The sequence below is a fragment of the Grammomys surdaster genome, unplaced genomic scaffold, assembly GCF_004785775.1.
Source record: "Grammomys surdaster isolate TR1022 unplaced genomic scaffold, NIH_TR_1.0 255, whole genome shotgun sequence".
NCBI lineage: Eukaryota > Metazoa > Chordata > Mammalia > Rodentia > Muridae > Grammomys > Grammomys surdaster.
The window spans coordinates 8,111,119-8,132,787 of NW_021604696.1; the positions used below are offsets into that span (position 1 = coordinate 8,111,119).

The 21,669-nt window shown below is 36.3% G+C and overlaps 1 protein-coding gene across 4 annotated transcripts in view; it reads right to left on the reverse strand.

Moving 5' to 3' along the window:
- Window positions 1-21,669, reverse strand: part of Rev1 (REV1 DNA directed polymerase) — a 72,981-nt gene that overhangs the window by 25,280 nt on the left and 26,032 nt on the right. For 2 of the 4 annotated variants that reach the window (XM_028775397.1, XM_028775398.1), the window contains exons 4-8: window positions 18,718-18,886; window positions 11,919-12,071; window positions 8,050-8,753; window positions 5,624-5,731; window positions 3,971-4,087 (exon numbers count right to left, since the gene is read on the reverse strand). In XM_028775397.1, coding sequence (XP_028631230.1) covers window positions 3,971-4,087; window positions 5,624-5,731; window positions 8,050-8,753; window positions 11,919-12,071; window positions 18,718-18,886 — 1,251 coding nt within the window. Of the gene's footprint in view, window positions 1-1,427; window positions 1,628-3,970; window positions 4,088-5,623; window positions 5,732-8,049; window positions 8,754-11,874; window positions 12,072-18,717; window positions 18,887-21,669 lie in introns of those variants that run through there. The other 2 variants (XM_028775400.1, XM_028775399.1) reach the window with 2 other exon arrangements.

Genomic DNA, 21,669 nt, shown 5'->3' on the forward strand with positions numbered 1-21,669 from the left:
AGAAAATACAAGTTTCTTAGAATGATCTTTTTGTTATTTCCTAAAAGAAGTTTCTATAGAACTTTAAAACTAGTATGTTAAAGGAAAACCAATTTTCTGCCAGCCATCTGATAAAACAATAACTTAGTAATACTTTTTAGAAACTTTGGTTTCTTGTTCCTTATATTCAGAAATTAACCCAGTGTAACCAGATGATCTCATCTATACACTACATATACACATATATATGTATATAGTATGTACATACGTGTATTATGTAAATATATCTTCTTATACTATAAAGATGCTTCATCTTCAAGATTTTTCTTCTATACACATCAGGTAAGAACAGACTAATAGCTAGTTTTAGCAACTGTATCTTCATTTTAAAAACTTGAGCTCAATTACAATCAGTAGTAACTGCTTCACAGAACATAATTCTAGTCTCAACAGAACAATATCTCACCAACATTTCTAATATCCAAACCAAATCTGCAATCTCATCAAAGCATATAAAAGTGCCCGGCCTAGAGAGCCTACTGGCTACATGACACAGAGATTCACTAATCATTGAGAAGTATATTAAAGTTTTGGTCATAGTCTCAGGATAATACTATTGGGTTAAAGATAAAGTGTGCTTTTATACAACTTTTTATTAAAAACATACTATATTCTTAAAACATGATCGCAAACATGTTTCTACCCTATAAACATCATTAGTAAAGCAAGACCTAAACATATCACTTTAGCTAATTCCAAACAAAACTATTCTGAGTACACTGCAATAGCACATAGCTAACACTACTCATACCTCTTTTTCACTTATTTTAGAGTCTCAATGCTCCATGAAAAACAACCACCAGAAAAACACAACACAATATCTGGCTTCACTGGTGCAGTAACTCTTCCTTCTCTGACCAATGATCATCAACATCTTTACCTAATGTACAACCCGCACAAATATTTCCAGATCCTACCACACACACACAAACACCACAAACACAAGCCAAGCTCAGAACTGCTATCTTGGTGGGAGTTAACTGCTACTTGCATCTAAAAATAAAAACAAGAGTACACAATGTGCACTATGACTCCTGGTATAATGTAAATATATGCCACACTCTTACGAACTTAAGACAGAAAGTGAACAGATTTTTCAGTGTTTCTATATCAGTCCACTATCTAATCTGTAAGAATTTAAGGGTTGTCAGTAACAGATCAACAGAGGAAACAAAGACTACTAAACAAAGACCACAGCCACAATCTGCTATCTTCCAAAGTTATAACCATGAATTATGCTTTAAAAGGGAGTTACATGACTTTGGCATTTGAAGGACTATTTAAATAAGAATCTCATTTGAAGTGAAATCAGAGTGTGGTCCATGCGCCCCCAATGCCCTGGCCTGAGAGGCAGCACCATGGTGTTCCTCTTCACTGGGCTGGCTGACCTGTTCCACAATGCAGCAGAATGCGTGGGTCTCTCCACCAGCGGAGTGAGTTGCTTCATGTGAGATTCGGGGAAATGCAGGGATACACTGTCCTCACTGGAGGGCAAAGTAGAGAACTGCTGATCAAAACTTGACAAACTAGACGGGCACATGGAGAATGTGGAGGGACGGTTGGAGAAATCAGAGGCCAGGACACAAGTCTGTGAAAAAGAAATCGCTGAGAATAAATCTATGACTAATACGATTTTTTTAAACTGTTGCTCTTTAGAATGAAAACTGAAGTCTGTAGAAGGGATAGAAAACATCTGCATCCTGGGAATCCAGGAAGGGGTAAAAGGCCCCAACCACAAAGTGCAGAGGTCAAATGGCTCTGAATGACATCATCAATGAGATGATTCGGGAGTCAGCTCACAAAGGAAGCGACAGATGGATGAGATGCCCTGCTTACACTGACCTACGTTCTGAATATAAGGAACAAGAAATCAGCTTCTGAAAAAGACTAAAGATGAGTTTTTTGTTCTAATATTCTACCTCATCTAACCACACAAGCCAAAATATTAGAACGATTTTTATAAAGCTCGTATGTAGAAGTCAAAGATTCTAACTTCTAAACAGATCATTAGTACTTTTAGTGTTTGGTGCTATCTCTAATAATGGCCCAAAGAAAGAGATCAGGAAAAGTGGAACAAAAGAATAGGAAAACAAGTTCTGGGCACAGGCTTGGCTGTGAACTTAATAAAAGACAATCTAGTCCTTTAATGTATAGCAAATTTTTACAAGCTACAAATGGGTCAAAGGGCTTAAGATACAAAAATGAATGTCCTTAAGTTAAAATAAGAATATCAAGGTATTATAGTCACTGTTTCTAAGGAGAGGAAAATCTTGTTGTGTCAATTTTCAATAGCAAGTGAAACAAACATTTTCTCTAATATTTGGCTTCTCTTGCACCATCCAACAGAAGTGAAGGAGATATGAATTATAAAAAGCTGTTAAAATATTATAAAAATCCAATAGATACAAAGATGAAGATAATTAAGCTCCCTAAGAAAATATTTTACTGCAAAACCATGTATGGCCAGACAGTGATGGAAAGCAAGACAAAAGAAGATCAGCTCCCTGCTACTTTCATAGAACAAGTGCCTACCCATGTCAAAACCTAGATGCAGACTGCTCAAACAAGCAGCCAACTTAGACTCTACCCACCAGACTGAGCAACAAAGGAACTGAGAGAAGCCACCAAACATACACATCTTGTTTGTTTGGTTTTTTTTTTTCTTATTTTGACAACTGCTCACTAAGTATTCACTTAGTATGCAACATGTAACAAGCACTGTGTACTTCCTTCAGCTACACATTTCTTGCTTAATAATACCATGTAGAAAATACAGATAGAAAAAGCAACCTTGTACAAAGGCACACTTAAACTAACCATAGACCATGAAGCAGAGCCTCAACAAGGTCAGGAAGTTAGTCCACAATCTATTATCACAAATCACTAGAATCTCAAAGTCTCTGAAAACATTTATCAACTATTAAAAGCCTTAGAAAATGTGAGAAATGGATACACATATAAAGTATAAATGTGAGTCAACAATTACACTGTGTAAGCAGATGATTGCAACCAATGAAGACTAATTACAGAAACGAAATCCGATATCCAGACTGTTTTGCCTCATCAGGGTCTTTTCTAAAATAATCCCAGTGTTTTTATCTGACAAAGCAGGGAACTGAAATGACTGGGATAAAACCGGGCTAGCACCTCTCCACTGCACTATGCCTTTTGTCTGGTTAATGTTTTTTTAAAAGAATTATTTAAAAAAAAAATATTTGTGGTTTTACAAGATATTTTACAAGGAAACCAATGTGAAAGACTTTCTAAGTAAATAGTTCTTAATAACTTTAAGGTAGGACAATAAAAAATCACATGAAGATTGTATGGTTGTAAAGAGACTAGTTTTCCAAAACAGCTATTAAGATGTTTCTTCTAAGAAACAAGTTCACTTAAATGAGGCATTTAGATTCTGGTTCCAACAGAGGCTGTGTCCTTTCTTGAATCAGGGTTTCCCTACTCATAGCCTTCCCTTGAAAGCACCATTCTCCTGCTGCCATTTCCCAAAGGCTGGGATTAGGTACCAGTGTCTACCTTTAAATTCTTAAGAATACTGAAGAACACAAACTTCAGTGTCTTCACTGTGACATAAGCCAAATGGCTAATAACTTATCCAGATCAACGTTTCTACGAAACAATCATGCTTTCCATTCCCAATCTAAATTATAAAAAGCAGATTAATCACTGTTTTAAAAATCCTAGCTTACTGAGTTCCAGGAAAACATCTTCATCCAATTCCAGAAATCATTAACTATACATCAGTCATCTGTTTAGATTCAGATTTTGTTGATTCAAGTTGTCACTAGCATCCTTAAAACCTTCAACTTTAAAGCTAATTATTCTATTTCTACTTTCACTTCTAAAGCACCAACACCACCAGCAACATCCGAGGCCATTCATAGGTGTACTATGTCTTCAAAGAACTCATGTGTACCTGCTTTTCCTTTCAGGATTTTATTCTGGTAATACTGCCACTCCAGCTGTGGGTTAGCACCAGGACGTAAAGGTGCCTTTCCTGTGCCTCTGTTACTTGTAACAGCCACTGGTTTTCCTGTGAGAAAAAGATTAAATTGTTTCTCTAAGTACAAAAGGATGTTAAGAACATGTAATGGAAATTTTTTTCATGAGATATTAATCACATAAGTTGTTCTTTAATCACATAGGCATTAAATCTTTAAAAAGCTAATATACCCAGCACCATATAACTCATTTTCATTAAAATGGACAGTTTCAGTGACTTTTTTTTTTTTTTAAAGACAGGGTCTAGAAAGTTCTGGAATTCTCTAGGTATACCAGGCTATCCAGGAACTTAGAGATCCACCTGCTTCTAGAGTACTGGGATTAAAAACATGTGCCACCAAGTATGACTCCAGTGACATTTCTGATAAACTGACTCAATCTAAAAGCAGCAGAGTAAGTCTTCCATGGCTTTTAATTTCTTATAATGAAAAACAGGCAACTCCGATCCCAGGTTCAGATTATAGAAGCAGACAATGAAAAAAAAAACTATAAACTGACTTTTTATAGTTCTGGTATAAATAAGTTCAACATATACACTTACCCTTTTAATTTTATTTAAAGAGAAGTAAGTTAGAGATTCATACATAGCAATCAAAATCTGACTTAGTAAATAAACAAATGTCAGTCTCTCAGACCCCCAGTTTTTGTGTTGGTTAAGAACATTACTTTAATGTTTCATTTTCTTTGTGTGTGTTTTAAGTTACAAGAGAGCTATAATGTTGTAAAATTGATTTGCAAGTGGAATGACACAGGTTTAGAGGGCAGGTGGCTCAGAACAAAGAAACGCATACACACAGAACCTTCCTGCCCTCCATAGAAACTAAACAAAATCACAATATACTAACTAAATGGTAAGTTATCCATAGGCTAAAATCAATTCTTCCACATTCTAAAAACCCCACTCAGGGCTGAGTCGCAACTACCGAGGACAAAATTAAGGCCCCGTTGGGAACCTAGAATTTTCTAGGATTTTCATTGCCCTAACTACTATTTCTTTACTTAAGAGAAAATGTTAATGTAGTAGCTATCTTGTTCAGAAAGAACTTAAGAAAATCCTGGATAAATACTTCTAATGGTAGTAAGCAGTACATAAATAAACCTGAAATTTCACTAACAGACAGACTGCCCAGATGACTCAACTCAATGGTACAAAATTATCACAAGCCAAAAGTTAGGATGTTTACCTACATTAAGGGTGGAGAGTTATTTGAACAGGAAAATGAATAGAAAGTCTGAAGACACAGGATATCAGAAAATTCACTTTAACAAACAATAAAAAGATACAGACAATATCCAGAAGCCCTCATCTATGTGAGATAATAGAGTCCTCAATTTAAGACACTCCTCTCTGTATATTTCACTTTACACCAAGCAGTAGTTTCCTAATTTCCCTACACCTGTCATAACGGAGTCCAGCCAATTGGAACTAAGGAACTGTTTTGACCAAGGAAAATCAAAATACTTTACAAAGAACACATTGTTATCAATTAGGATATATATATATGTATATGTATATGTATACTAATAACAATTTATCAATTTTCTTAAAACAAACAAGAATACAGACCTTTGAGATCTGGTCTATTTCGTATACCCACTGATACAAAGAAGCAATCCATATCAACATGCATTACACAGCTCTGAGGTCTGGGTGAGTTCAATACTGACATATTGCCTAGGAGGAAAAAAAGGACATTCAAACCCAAACTAATTCTTCTCATTAAAAACAGGTCTAGTTAAGTTTCAAAATTTTCAAAATGGTATCTTAATATAGAATATATTATGGTCTGTGTACCGCCTTAATAAACAAATATTCAGTTTCTTTAGTTTTCTGATAGAATTTTAAATCAATTTCAACACTATGATATCACTTCCTATTCTACTTTCTAAGTCTTATCTTAAAATTATGATTTATTAGATAATTTTAAAATGATTACTCATAACAATTTTGATATCTGCATTTTCACATGCTTAGTTCCATGGAGCTAAGTCACCTTTGATAAACTCCATTCCCCACACCCTACAAACATTACTTAAAAAACAACAACAATGGCTACTACCACTCAATGTGCCTGGTAGGTACAAGACATAAGAGGTTCACAGGGGTTAATTTAGATTCTCACAGCACTATGGGGACAATATTACTACCACTCCTACCTTTTACAGACTAGTAATTTAAGTCCTACAGCCAGTGAGTGCCCACGCTGGGATTTTACTCCAGTTAGTCTGATTTCTAAGCTCTTAAACTTTCATGCTACTGTTCTCATTAGACATGCTTCAAAAGGTAGTCCACAGGACAAAAATCTATATACAAAGGAACTTTTCTTACACCATTAGATGTTACTAGTTCTGCCGCATGTTTATTACATTTATGGAGATGAAAGTAAATATTATCTTATTAGGACAATGACTTAGAATAACCATAGATATGTTTATAAGGGTTATTATAATCCAACTATTAAGATGAGGTTACCTTGTAATAACATTATTACTATTACTTCTGGTGCTCCAAAATTTAATAGTACAGGGCCTAAATTTAAGAACCTAAAATCTAGGAACTTTTTAAGCTTGTAAGAAGTTCTGATATCAGCGAATATTCTTGCCTATCAGCTTTATGATTTAAGTTAAAAAAAAAAAAACCCAACCTACTCCTGAACAATTGAGCCACTTCATGTATTAACTGTGAGGCATTGTCGAGTCTCACTAGATGCAAGGCACTGAACCTTTCTTCCTGTTGTTTCTAAGCAGACATAAACTGGACATCACTGATTCCTGTCGTTCCTCTATAAGAGGAACGACAAGAAAGGCAAGAAAGGCAAATACTCATGCATGTTCCTGTTGCAGAAAGTGGCAGAGCAAGGATTTAGATTCAGCCTGCACTATCTAAATCAAACTCTTGCTATTCTTTATGAAAATTTCAATAATCACAATCTTTCTTCTGCAATGCAAGGGCCTTTTGCACATGTAAGGCAAACAAAGATCACAATTCTACTGTTTCAAAGTGTTATGAAACAGAAGGTAAACAACCTAAAATAGTATTAAATATTAAGGGGTACAGAATGTATAAATAAAATACCTACCAAATGCTTTCTAACAACATAAAATTTGTGAATTTATTCCCATTCACGGACCTAATTCATAATAGTATTTTAAAGCTTTCAAAATTAAGTAACCTCCAGGTTTAAAAGATCAAGATATAACATAATCTAACAGCTACAGTGTTCAAAAAGCATTTTGACTAAAAGCATGTTGGAATATATCAAACAAATATAGCAACAACAAACACACAGAAAGACCCCACAACTTTCTAAAACCCCATTAGTCTCTTTCTCTCTCTGTCTTCTTTTCCACAGTTATAAAGATTACTACCACACAATCTTGGAACTTTCTTTTTGCCACATAATCACAAAAGCAAGTCAAACCCTTTGTCAAAAACAACCAAAACTTCAACCTGGATCTGTACTAAAATCTAGTTTAAGTAACAACTGTCACACAACAAACAGCCTGTTGGATTTAGATGACAGATATTAAACACACACATAAACAATCTAAATAGATATAAAAACAATCTCACTAAAATTACACTCTAAGTGCAAGTTATATGTCAGTGTTTAATACTTAATGAAGCAAGCTTCTAGAAATTCACAATTACCCTTACCAATCAACCTCATTCTCACAGGAGATTAGGCATGGAATATAAAATGTTATATTTATACAGTTCAAACTCAACAATTTATAAAGTCTACATGAGGAAAGAATGCTTGGAATCCCAGTTCTGACAGTGTTGAAATGACCCAGCATTTTCAGCTACCACAATTAAATGTAATATAAAAAACAGTAATAAAGTTTTCAGTTATACTTACTGTAACTTATATAACCTGGTATTCCTGGAGGCTTTCTATATTAAGAAGTTTGTAATGATTAGAATACAAGTGAAAATGTAAGAACAAAATTAAATAGAACTGTTTTGAAGAAAACAATTTTAGTATCTACCTGTGTCAGTTACAACAAGAGAAGACCTGCCTGTTTTCATTTTTTTTAACTTTTCCCTTCCAGGAAAGATACCACTACTTTGTCTCTGTAGGGTATTGACAAACTCAGTCAATTCACACTTCCATGTTGAGATGTGATGCAGTCTTGAACGAGAATAGAAATCTGAAATGAAGTTGCAGTCCGATGGTTTGGATGGCACTGAAGGCGCTACTTTACTAAGAGTCAGAACAGAAGTGCTTTTTGTGCTTGAAGGCCCCTGAACAGTGGAGTGGTGAGCACCATTGATTTTAGTGTTACTGTGCAAAGATGGTGAGAGAGAATTAGTTCTGTGTGGACTCCGCAAAGCATCTGCACTTCTGGTGCTGTGCTGCAAATGCTGCACTGTGCAGTCTCTGAAGTCAGTGTGGCTCTTCTCTGCCCTCTTCTCCTCCTGGGTGGAGTCCAAAGAGAGCCTGCTAGCAACACTGTTGCCCACAGGCACCAAGCAATCCTGTGTCTTTAAGGCACCATTTGAACTATGAGTGTGTCCATTAAAAATGACAGTGGTATCTCTGGGATGCATTACTCCATTTTGTTTCCTTCCTAGAAATGTATGGTCCAGATCCTCAAAACTAAAATCATCATTTGCACTGTCTTCATTCCAGCTGCTCAGTCCGTTTGCTTTCCCTTCATTTTCTGTCTCAATCTTCTTAATTATGTGATTTCTAAAGAATAAACAAGTTTAAGTTAATATATCTGACTTGAAAGCTTAAAATACAAATTCTCTTTATAACTTACTGTTTCCCTCTTAAATACTAAAAAGCTAAACAATAAACATTATATTTTTATTTGAACAAAGGATCATCCTTATCCAAACTAACGAAACATGGATATTTTCTTTCTTTTCAATTAAAAAAGAAAAAAAAAAAAAAAAAGCCGGGCAGTGGTGGCACACACCTTTAATCCCAGCACTTAGGAGGCAGAGGCAGGTGTATTTCTGAGTTCGATAGTTCAAGGCTAGCCTGGTCTACAGGGTGAGTTCCAGGACAGCCAGGGCTACACAGAGAAACCCTGTCTCGAAAAGACAAAAAAAAAACAAAAAAACAAAAAACCAAAAACGGTCTAAGTTGCCTACTCCTTAAATGGCCTTCTACTGACATTTATCAAGTACTGAAATTAAAGGCATGCCCAGGCATGCCCACTGGTGTTCTGAAACTTTCTCTAGAAAAACTATCACCTCTATTTCCAAAGCATAGGAGTTGTCATTTATTTACTATGTGAGTAACATCTGCTTTTCATAAAATAAACAGTAAGTTTTCCCTGAGTCCCTGCTCCTAGTTTTACTTTGCTTTTAATGTAAGCCATTCTCTAATACATTAAACCCAATACCACAACACATGGGACTGAAGTCTCTAGTTAGCTCCAGTCAACATGAGAGCTGGGAAGACTGTACTCAACTACAAACTGGCTGGCTTACTACTATTCTAGATGGTATGATATAAGAATCAAATACACAGTATTAATTCAGCATACAATACTTTTTTGCAAGAAAAATGACAGCACTTTAACAATTAACCCAGAAATGTATATTTAGATGCCACAGATATCCAACGACAATCTAGATCATATAGTCACAGGCTTACACATGCAGGCAGGATCTATGACAAATGTTATACTAAATTCATATCCTGGCTACATGTTTTGTTTTTTAAGTAGCATTAATAAGGACAAAATTTGTTTAAGTAACATCAATAAGAAAAAATTCATTTGTCTTCATAAAGATATATGAGTAACTATATCCCAAACTGAATTATATCAGTAATTTACTCTTTCAAATGTCTGTCTACAGTGTTACTCTAATTACACTTGTGACTCCAGACTGAAGGTCAGACTACAGCCCTACCAGATGTTGTCTTAAGGCCCTCACCCTAGTGCCAACTTGACTTCTTGGTAATGATGGTCTGACTACATAGAAAAATCATATGGGATAGATGCAAAATCAAACAAACAAAATTCCCACCCATCTCTACTTGTCTCAGGCTCTGGCTGAATCTTTCATGCACTATGACAGCCAATTCTGAGTACATCCAACTCTCATAAAACGCCAGTTAAAGCCGGGCGGCGGTGGCGCACGCCTTTAATCCCAGCACTTGGGAGGCAGAGGCAGGCGGATTTCTGAGTTCGAGGCCAGTCTGGTCTACAGAATGAGTTCCAGGAAAGCCAGAGCTACACAGAGAAACCCTGTCTCGAAAAACCAAAAAAAAAAAAAAAAAAACCCAAAAAAAACAAAAACAAAAACAAAACAACAAAACGCCAGTGAAAGAAGAACACAAACTGGAAACAAGTAAAAGAAAGCCTCAAATCAGAGGACACAAATTCAGTCTCAAATCAGAGGGCACCTGCCTGTTAAGATAAAGGATAGAGCAGAAAGTGAAGATCCACTTAAATATATTTAAAAAGCAAATTATACTAGCCCTCACCAAACACCCCAAAGTCAACAAAATGATGAATTTAAAAAAAAAAAAATCAAGCTGGGCACAGGACTTGAAGACTGAGGGCTGTCAGATCTCTGTGAGTTTGAGGGCAGCCTGGTCTATAGAGTTCCAGGACAGCCAGGGCTACACAGAGAAAAACCCTGTTTCAAAAACAAAATAAAACTGACAATGAGCTTTCTGGTGTCAAAATATTATAACTCTTTACATGATCAATAGTAGCACAACCAACAAAAATCCATGTATTACAGGCAAGAAAATATATAGTTAGTAATACACTGTTTCTATGCTGGCACCTCAGACTAGGCAGATGCACATTTGAAAAACACATATGTAAGATATACAGTAAAACACACATTTAAGCAAAACTAACAATATTTTTATTTGTTATTAAGAAGTCAGATCTCAAGGTAAATTCTTATTAAAACTAGCAACAGAAATAAAATTGAGACAAATCTATTTTCTACTTGTATTGGCTTAAGGGGAAAAAAGGCATATGTTGTGGTTTTCCTCAAGTTATTAATGTATTTTTTGACAGTATGTTGAAGACTAGTAGTTTGAAGGCTATTAAAGAATTTTGGGGTGGACTTCTAGGTGAGTATGATAAATAACAGGTGACAAGAAGAAAAGACTACGGAGGAGGCAGTGACATTGGGTTCTCCAGGTGAGATTCCTCATCTCCTGGGGAAAACCGAACTCCCACAGAGAGCAACTCAGTAACAATGGACAAGGACAGTGACGATGACCCTTCATGCACAAGTTAAGACAACAGGCCACTCTAAAAGAGAAGCCAATGCACTCAGAATTAAATTAAAACTTAAATCAACGTATCTTTTTAAAACATACATAATAAAGCCTAGAGTCACTCCACATCCATAACTGAGAACCAAGCCAATGCACTCAGAATTAAATTAAAACTTAAATCAACATATTTTTTTAAAACATACATAATAAAGCCTAGAGTCACTCCACATCCATAACTGAGAACCAAAAATACAGACTTAAAATTACAAATGTTTAATTTTTCAAAAGTAACCTGCAAATGTAAGCATTTTAATTATTTTTCTACGTATGGAGTGTAAGAAAGTATAGTTGGTATAGTTAGTTAGGTTTTTGAGAAAGTAACATGCTTCAGAAAGTTGCTTGTCAGATAATACTTTTCATGGAAATCCACAAGAAATTAAAATATCAGCTGATAAGAGAATTTAGCATAACTAGAAAAACTTGCTTACACTGTATTTCTCTAACTTTACTACAAAACTGGCCCTATACATATTTTAATGTCTATTAAAGTTGAATGCCCAGCTTTTAAAATATTTGCTTCTATCTTCAGTAGGACAGGGACCATACTCACTACTAAAACCATTTTTGTTGGCTTTCCAATGCACACAAACTTACACCCTGTTGTTGAGCTGTTTGGCTATATTGCTTGGACCTGGCACAGGATCCTCAGGCTTGCACACAGGATTGAAGTTGAGACTCTTCTGTGCAGTGGATGGCTTGGTGTACAGCTGATATGGAACAGAGGACAAGAGTCTCCCAGCTTTGATGCTAAAACAAAAAGGCAATACCAAATCAAGGTCTCAGACTAGGTGAAAATGAGCTTCAAGAAAATTCGAATTGGGGTTGGGGATTTAGCTCAGTGGTAGAGTGCTTGCCTATCAAGTGCAAGGCCCTGGGTTTGGTCCTCAGCTTTTAATAAAAAATAAATAAATAAATAAAATAAATAAAAATTCAAAGTTAACAGGTCATATGTTTCTTAGTGTATTCTTCTTATCTGTTTTAGTGGTTTTAATATACTATTAAATATATTATAAGTAAAAACTAAAATTCAAGAATATAGGTCAAAATAAAGAATTTATATTAAGATAATTAAATAACTTTTGTCTGTATCAGAGTTTTAAGAGACAAGAGATTTTTTTGGTATGATCACTAGGCTGAAACATATTTAACCCCAAGTGTTCAATACAGCTCAAGCACTATGGCAAAAGTCTAAGTGAACTTTAGCACAACAGTACTGAGTGATACTGGCACACTCCTTTTATACTTCAGAGCTAAAACAAATTCAGTTTGTTTCTTGAAGCACCAAGTGTCCCATGAGGCTCAAGGCTGGCCCTGAACTTTCCTGCCTCTACCTTCCAAGTGTGTTGGGATTATGGGCATATCTGTCTTCATTAAGATGTCTTAAATTGATCTCTGCTTGCTAATAAGTTATGAGCTATATTAGCTACTATCTATCTTTAAAAATATTTCACTTTCAAATCTCAAATAACTGGTTAATAATAGTTAGACCAATAACCAAATTTTAAAGCAGGTAGATGTTTAAGTAAAAGGGAATGTCTGTCTTCTTCCTTCCTTTGCACCACATGTGAGGAGGAGGGAGGGGAAGAGAAGGGAGGCAGAAAGGGAGGCACAGAGACACAGACAGACAGAAACTGACTGACTCAGTGGAAATCAGAGGACAGCTGATAGAAGAAGTCATATTCTGACCTTCCACCGTGATGTCCTGGGGAATCAAACTCACGTTGGCAGACTTGGTGGCCAGAGTCTTATTACATGAGACATTGCTGCAACTTAGTTTATGTTTTTTTTTTCACTAAGTCTCTGGTTTATAAACCAAAAATAAATGCTAAAACTTTCTCTTTAAAATTATGTAAGAAAATAATAAAAACCTAATAAAAAATAATAAAAACCTGTCTCATGAATCAAAAGGTCAACATTTTTAAAAGTTTTCTTCTACCTTCTGTATAGCCTGAAAGAAACACTGTGGAAAATAATCGAACTGTCTTATAGACAACCACTTTTTAAACTTGAGTCAACACTCATAATACCCTTGTGAAAATGGAACTAAGTAATTGTATAGCCATTGTCCTCTGTATAATTATAGTAGTAGATCTTTAATAATCCTACTGAATGTACCTAATACTACATTGAAATGCTAAAACTACTAAATCACAACAATAAGAACATAAGCTAGAAAGGTTTAATTTTCATTTACCATTTAGGTTTTCATTATCCATTTACGATTATTAAGGCATACCAAAATTGTCAGTTACAACACCTGAACCAAAAATCCTCAAGTTAGATATTTGCTACTTTATATTCTGTCACATCTGTCTCCCCTTAACTACCTCAACACGGATGGATGTACCTCTTACAGCTCCACTTATGACAACTCACTTGCTCCCTGCATCCTCAAGCAGAGATACTTAACACAGTTACAGAGAATCCTCTGTAACTCTCCATCCTTTTCAACATGGATGATAAAGGAGGGACAGCATGAAAATCACCCATGTAAATAAACCACTTGGACATTTTAAGTAAAACCAAGAGGCAAAGAACAAATAAAATCCGTAGTCTTGTGCTCACTTGTCTACCTTAATGACCTCAATGACAGCAGGCAGGGTGACTCAGATCATCACTGAGCACCCAAGGGTATAAGACCAAGTTCACCTCCTAAGTAAATATGGCCCGGCAGAATTAGTCTTGTAAGTCCACAGAGAATGTCAGAACACAAGACAGCCAACAGAAACACAGCAGGTCTCAAGTCACAGGTCCTTAGAGATGATTAGTAAAATGAGTTAGAATGCAGAACAACAGTATATCATGTTAGCCAAAACTACTTATAATTTGAAAGCCAGGCAATTATATATCACTTGTACACTCAATTATCTCTGCTTATCCACTAATAAATCGTTGAGTATATGGGCAGAAACATTTTATGAGAGCATAGTTTTAAAATATTTGTATTTTCAACCATAAAAATGATTCAGTCTTAAGCACTGGCCATGAGAGTATGAGGAGCTGAGTTTGGATCATTAGCACTCACACGGAAAGTCAGCTGGGCCCCCACACATCTGTAATTCCTATAATTTAGGCAAGTAAAACAGGAGGATTCCTGAAATTTATTCAACCAGCCTAGCTAAAATAGTGAGCTCAGGTTCTATGAGAGACCCAGTCTTTAAAACATAAAATAATGGGCCTTTGCTCTAATGTCCCCACCTAACCTCAAACTCAGCCCTTACACTCACGTGTGCTCCCCTGCCTGCCATCCTTCCTTGAGTACTGACTCTTGCTTTACCTTCCATGTAGTCCAGGTAAAATTCTCAAAGTAAACTTCAGAGCTGTTTTCTGAACTATAGCCTACCTTTATCCACGGCCAATGACTTTAAATTAGCAGTTACAAGCAGATCCCAAATTTTTTAACAAATTAAAATTTAAAAATACCCTCTGCATCTGTAACAATAGAGCTTTTTATATGAACATAGTTCTGCAAATCCAATGTTGTCTAGTTGTAGCCAATGTTGTGTCATCATGGAACACCTGCACAGTCATTCACGTATGGACCTTCTTTTCTCAGGAGTAGGCTTCAGATAACGAAGGCTAAGCATGTGCTGAGAAAATAACGAGGGTCTTCTCGATTTACTGTGTCAACATTAAGGTATGCTTATACATCCAGAACTGAAACCCACTCTGAACAATCCAAGCTACCTAAACTTTCTAACCATATACCAAAATAGCACAAGCTCTGAAAAAGAAAGAATATGGTAATAGCTTCCTGCTCTTTCTCTTAATACAGTCCACAGTGTTTTCTTCATTCTTTACATTCTGAAGGGTAAGGAACATACATTTTAGCTGTTTTTTTATGAATGCTCTGCCTGCATATGTCTGCATTGTGTACATGCCTGGTACCCAGAGGCCAGAAGTGGCAGATGGCTTAAACTGGTATTAGAGACAGTTACGAGATGCCATGTGAGTGCTGCAAACTAGCTTCTAGTACGTATTCCACAACCACATGTAAGTGGTTGGAAGATAGCTAGAGTTAATCTAGGGAAAATTATCTCAATGTGTAGGGCTATAAGACAATAATGTAAACATCAAAAGGAATGTGTAATACTCTATATTGAATATAGTTAGAAGCCCAAGTTTTAGTCCATGGCAATATAATATCTACAGATTATAAGACATTTATAAACAAGCTAATATACTATTTGGGAATTAGGAGGGAAAGAAAAGACCACCTCTGGGAATCAGTCCTACTAGCAAACTCAGTGAACTGGCTTAATGTGAAACAAAACCAGCTCCATCTATCTCCCTCCAGTCACATGCAATCTACACATGAACCTAACCAAAGGGGATCTATTTCCACACTATAAGACTGAATACCAAGACCCTAGCTAGGACTACACTGTTCACATATAATATTGGCTTAGGTTTAATGGCACACTTAGGGAATTCTAACGAAAGCAATACTCTAAATACCTTTAAAACTGCTCAAAGGAAAAGAGAAAAATCAATTATAGAAAAAAATAGAATATACCAGTTGTTAATTAACAAATGTTAACAAAAAATCTCATTTAAATACACCTGGGATCAACATGACTAGGTGTAGTGTTCAAACCCAAGTCCTATGAATTAACCAAAACTATTTTATGCTTTAATAATGTAACAGATTTTTACATATTAAGGTTTATGTGCCCATAAAAAACACATATAAAAAAATGGTCCAGTTACCCCCTAACTCTATTCCTCTATACAAAGGCTAGATAAATGGTATATAGATTACACACACACAGTAATCAAAAAAATCTGAGTTCTAAATCTAGGTGTTTCTTGGACAAATCAGTGAGTTACTGATTTTATCTTCTCATTCAAAAATGAGGTCAACAGGCCATCTAAGTTATGTGCTCATCTAAAAGGACGATTGAGCATTAACTCTGAGCTTTTCTAAAATCTTGTTTTAAAATGTGTCACATCTCAGCTGCTTTACCTCTCATGGCATCTTTTTAGCTGAATTCAGGAAGGACTGGTAAAGAGGCAGTAACTGTAATCATGGAAATCTAATATGAGCAGATAAGCCCTCTCCCCATTTGCCTACTGTCAATTCTCCCCAAGTCTTTCCAAATCTAAGTGTTATAAACTCAGATCCATACTCTAGTCTCGACACTGACAGAACTGTCCGTGACAACATTCTTCTTCTCTGGAGAGAAGCTAACTTCTTCCCCTGAGAGCTTCACGTGAGTCTTATGAGGAGACACAGGACTAAAAGCCACAATTATTAATCTTATATAACAAACACAGCATGAGAGAAGGCATTAGAGGGATGGTATAGGGACAGGCCTTCACATTGAATCCTCTAAAGTTTACATATCTTTTATAGTCTGACAAATATATCTGACTCTCTAGAAGTAGTAAAACATTATTAAACTTTTAGAATTTACTGAAGTTTACAGAGTAAGTTAATGACAGTACTTCTTGTATAGTATGCCTCTATAACACATCCACTATGTGTAGTCTGCACAAATGAGTCATACAACCACAACAGATAGATATCCATATCTGTTATTTTATATTTATGAATTTTGTTAGAGACAGAAAGAGAGAGAGACAGAGACGGGGGGATAGAGTGTATGACAGTGTGTATGTATGTGTGCACATACATAAAGGTCAAAGAATAACTTGCGGCAATCAGATTTTGACCTCTATTGTGTGGACCCATACTGACCAAACTTGGGTTCTTATACTTGGCACTGAGTCCCTTTATCTGCTGAGCTATCTCTTTGGAACCCACATTCTTTTACAAAAAATGAAGTAAACATTTTAGGTAAATATATAAAGTTTCTAAATCCAAATTATATGGACAGAAGATCATTAAATTTGGACATGAACCCAAAGTTATCCCTAGAGTCCAAAGACCATCTTTTCTACTTTCAAACTGCTTCTCATTTTTAACAATTTATGTGATTTTATTCACTATATAATGATGAATAAATTCTGTGAAGTACATTCATAAGTTCTGTAAGAATTAGTTAAGGCTATAAATAGAGAAAAAAACGGATCTGGGGGATGAAGAGATGGCTTATTAGTTGACACATGCACTAGTCTTACAGAGGATCTGATGCCCTCTTCTGACTTCCAGGACACATGCATATACATTTGATTCATGTGGATGCATGTGCATACACAGAAGGCAAGAACTGGATGCTGCTTATATGTATAAAATTTCAAATAATCCATCTTTAAGTTTCAGTTTATCACCAAAGTTCCAGAAGACCTATTTTAAATTAGAAAATAATTATAAGTATTTTTGCTCACTAGTTATATTTTATCATTTCTAAATTAATAAAAGAGATAAGAACGTATGATCAACAAAACCTAATAGGATCCAAATGTGCTAATTCCCAGCATTCAAGAGACTGATGTAGGAGGATGGAGATGAGGACAAGGCTAGCCTATGCTACTAAGACTCTGCCTTCAAAAACCCAAAACTAATCCATGTTTTGAGGGATGTGGTTTTGTAGAAAACCTGTACAATGCCCTAGGTTCTATTTTTTGTTTTTGGTATTATTAAAGCAAACAAAGTAACAGTTTGCAAACTATTCTCCTTTGACCCTACTCTCAGAAATTTAGGCCCACATTAGCTTGCTATATTAACATATCAAGGGGGTTTTTAAAAAGTCATGTATTGCTTACTTTGTTTTCTATTTCTTTGATAAACGCCATGACCAATAACAACTTGGAGAGTAATGGGGTTCGTCATCACACAGCTTACAAGCCATCATGAAGTTAAGTCAGGAGGCAGAAGTTGAAGCAGATGCTGGACAGAAGCGCTACTTAACTGCTTGCTTTCCAGAGGTGGCACAGCTCACACTAGGCTGAGACAGTCTACAAATCACTGATCGAGAAAATGTTCCAGGTTTGCCTATTGCCAATCTGATGAAGGGAATTTCTCAATTGAGGTTCCTTTTTCCCAAATGACTAACTTGTGTCAACTCAACATTGACCAGCATAAACACATTAAAAAAAAAAAAAGATTTACTCTGTATAAAGCTTACTGTTTTCTGTCTCCCAATAGAAGGAACATTCCACGTGGCACTACAAGGCTTTGTTAACTGGTATTCCCAAGTACAAACTGCCCCACCGAGCAGTAAGCACATAAATACCTGTTGAACAGATAAAGCTTCTCTTGTCAAGTCCTACTTATGACTGCTTCTTGCTGCTTGTCTGTATTATCTCCTCTGCTTTCTGGCAGCTGAAGTGGCAACACTATTTGCCACATTTCTGCATTTGAAATGGCTTCCAAGGAAACCATGTGTTTAGACTCAGTCAGTAGACATATGCCATTTGAAAGTGGGCCAGTTTTGTAACAGAAATAAAAAGCACTGCAGTTTTTAAAGAACTTACTGGTTAAACTTACCTTTCCACAATCCATTCTGGTCGAATTACTTTTTCCCCCTTTAATTCTTTAATTTTGGCATTAGGAAGATTTGTAGCAATAATGTGTGTTGTTTTGGATCTAGAATAATACACATGGTATTGACCTCCATGTAACATCATTAGATTTCTCAATTCCTCAGCAGAAGGATCTGTAAAAATCAGTATTGAAATATATTAATAGTTTAATGTACAAGACAGCAGAATGTTACGTTGTAATAATCCCTTAACAAGGACAACTTATAAAACACTAGTTCACATTCTCCTTGGCTATGCTGCCATAAAACAAAGCTCGGAGACAGTAACAGAGTGAAAAAGCGATGCTGCCTTGACACATTATTTTCTCCTGGCTGCAAGAGACAGACCAAGACAAAAACATCAACTGCTAAAGGACATCTAGTAGAGCAAGCAAGGACCTCACACAAGAGCCAAATCCTAATAAGGCAAATGCTTAGAACTTTTTCGCACATCTAATATGGAAACTTTATGTTTTAAAAAAGTATCAACTATTCTTGCTCCTGTCTGACTTCTCTATTCTGGGAGCAGCTCTCCTACCTTGAGCCCTCACACCTAAAAATGTATGCCTGCTCCAAGTTGTCGCCACCTGTTTCTTGATCAGGCGCACCTTCTCAGCTGCTGAATCGTCTACTGTGAAGTTGAACTGACCATAGACAGACTTTTTTTTTTTTTTGACAGGGTTTCTCTGTGTAGCCCTGGCTGTCCTGGAACTCGTAGACCAGGCTGGCCTCAAACTCACTGACATCCACCTGTCTCTACCTTTTGAGTGCTGGGATTAAAGGCATGTACCACCACTGCCCAGCCTTAAAAATATTTTTTTTTTTTTTTTTTTGGTTTTTTGAGACAGGGTTTCTCTGTGTAGCCCTGGCTGTCCTGGAACTCACTCTGTAGACCAGGCTGGCCTCGAACTCAGAAATCCGCCTGCCTCTGCCTCCCAAGTGCTGGGATTAAAGGCGTGCGCCACCACCGCCCGGCTAAAAATATTTTTAAAGTTACCAATTAATTAATATCAAAGGCAAAAAATTATACCTAATGCAAAAATATTAGACTAAGAAATACCATTTAAATTTTTATTTGTTACATGTATGTACATGATGTGTATGAGCACATGTTATGCAGAATTAGTCGCTGAGCCTACTATCATCCTGAGTTATGCTGTACCTGTAGGTCACCCCAGCTGACCCTGTTGACTGTTGATGTTAGTTCACAGGAATCCAGGAGAGTCACTGGATGCTCCCCTGAGCATCCAGCCATGCTTCCTAACCAGTTATATACAAATTTTGCACTAGTATAACTGGCCTCAGGGGCTTTGGAAGATGACAGAGTACATAGGTTGAAAAGGCTAAGGAAGGGGGCTCCCTCTACACAGCCATGGAAGTCATTATCCACACTGTGCAGACCATCCAGTGTGGCTCCTGTAAGGTCATCCACATTTCTGCCTGAAACCCTTTACACACTGCTGTGCCAGTAAGCCTAATAAACTCATTCATTCTTTAGGGCAGTGATCCTCAACCTGTGGGCTATGAACCCAGTGGGTGGGAGGAGGGTTAAATGATCCTTTCACAGGGGTCATCTTTAACAATCAGAAAACACAGAATTTACATTATGATTCAGAACAGCAGCAAAATTACAGTTACAAAGTGTAACAAAAATAATTTTATGGTTGGGGTCACCACATGGTGAGGAATAGTTATACTAAAGGGCCAAGGCATTAAGAGGGTTGAGAACCACTCACTGACTTAGGGCAAACTTTGGTTTATCATGGAACCTTCTGAGGGGTAAACAGACTATGCCTAATATATCTCCCAACTACTAGAGGAAAATTCTTCCAATAGCAAAAGGCCACAGCATTTGTTTTTGGAAGTTAATAGGACAACTTTGTGAAGCTGGTTCTCTTTTCACTTTTTTGTAGGTAATAGTTTGAACTGAGGTCACCAGATTGGGGAGATAAGCATCTTTACCCAGTGAACCAACTCACTGGTCCCAAGCAATATAACCTTTTCAATCTTGTTTCATATTCTTAAGTATAGAAAATATCTTAAATACCTGAAACTGAAGATAAAAATTAATGTGGAGAGGGAGAGTATGGATACTGGAGAGTATGGATACAAAATGTGAAGTCTGAACAAACCTAGACTGAGAGCAATTCTCTTCTCCAAATCTTATCGGCCGTATTACACATCAGAGTATCATCCCCAACAATGGCACATGCCTGAGCCAAGGTGGAGAACAAACTACCTCAAACATCTAGCTAACATCCCATGGCCCATTATGTATCCTCCTTGAATATGTTAAGTAAATCAGAGGATAAGAAAGTCAAGACTAAAAACCAACAAATCCTTACCCACAAACCAACACTGACATTTTAGTGAAGGTCTGTTAAAATCACTGTTTCTGAGATTCAGCAGCTACACAGATGACTTCAGCAGAATAAAAAATAGCACTTATTCTAACAAGAAATTTTTATAAAGGCAGTGTGCCAAAATTAGTTCCTAAAATTTCAGACTCTACAGTTCTAAATGAGCAAATTATTAATTGGATTTATGCAATAATGGTTTAAAAAAAAGTACAATTATAAGCAGATTAATTTTACAATAGTCCTTGTATTGACATAATGAAATATTTTTAAATCAAAGTATCCCCTCCCTACACAGAAACAGTTTCTCTGAGTAGACCTGGCTGTCCTACAACTTGTTCTGTAGATCAGGCTGGCCTCCAACTCATAGAGATCCACCTGCCTCTGACTCTTAAGGGCATACACCACCATCATCCAGCAAATGTGCATTTTTTAAAATTTAGTTTTATTTACATGTATGAGTTTTGCTTGTATGTATGTTGGTGTGCAACACTCATTCCTGGTGTCCAGAAAAGGGCACTGGATCCCCTGGGACTGAGTTACAAAGGGCTGTAAGCTGCC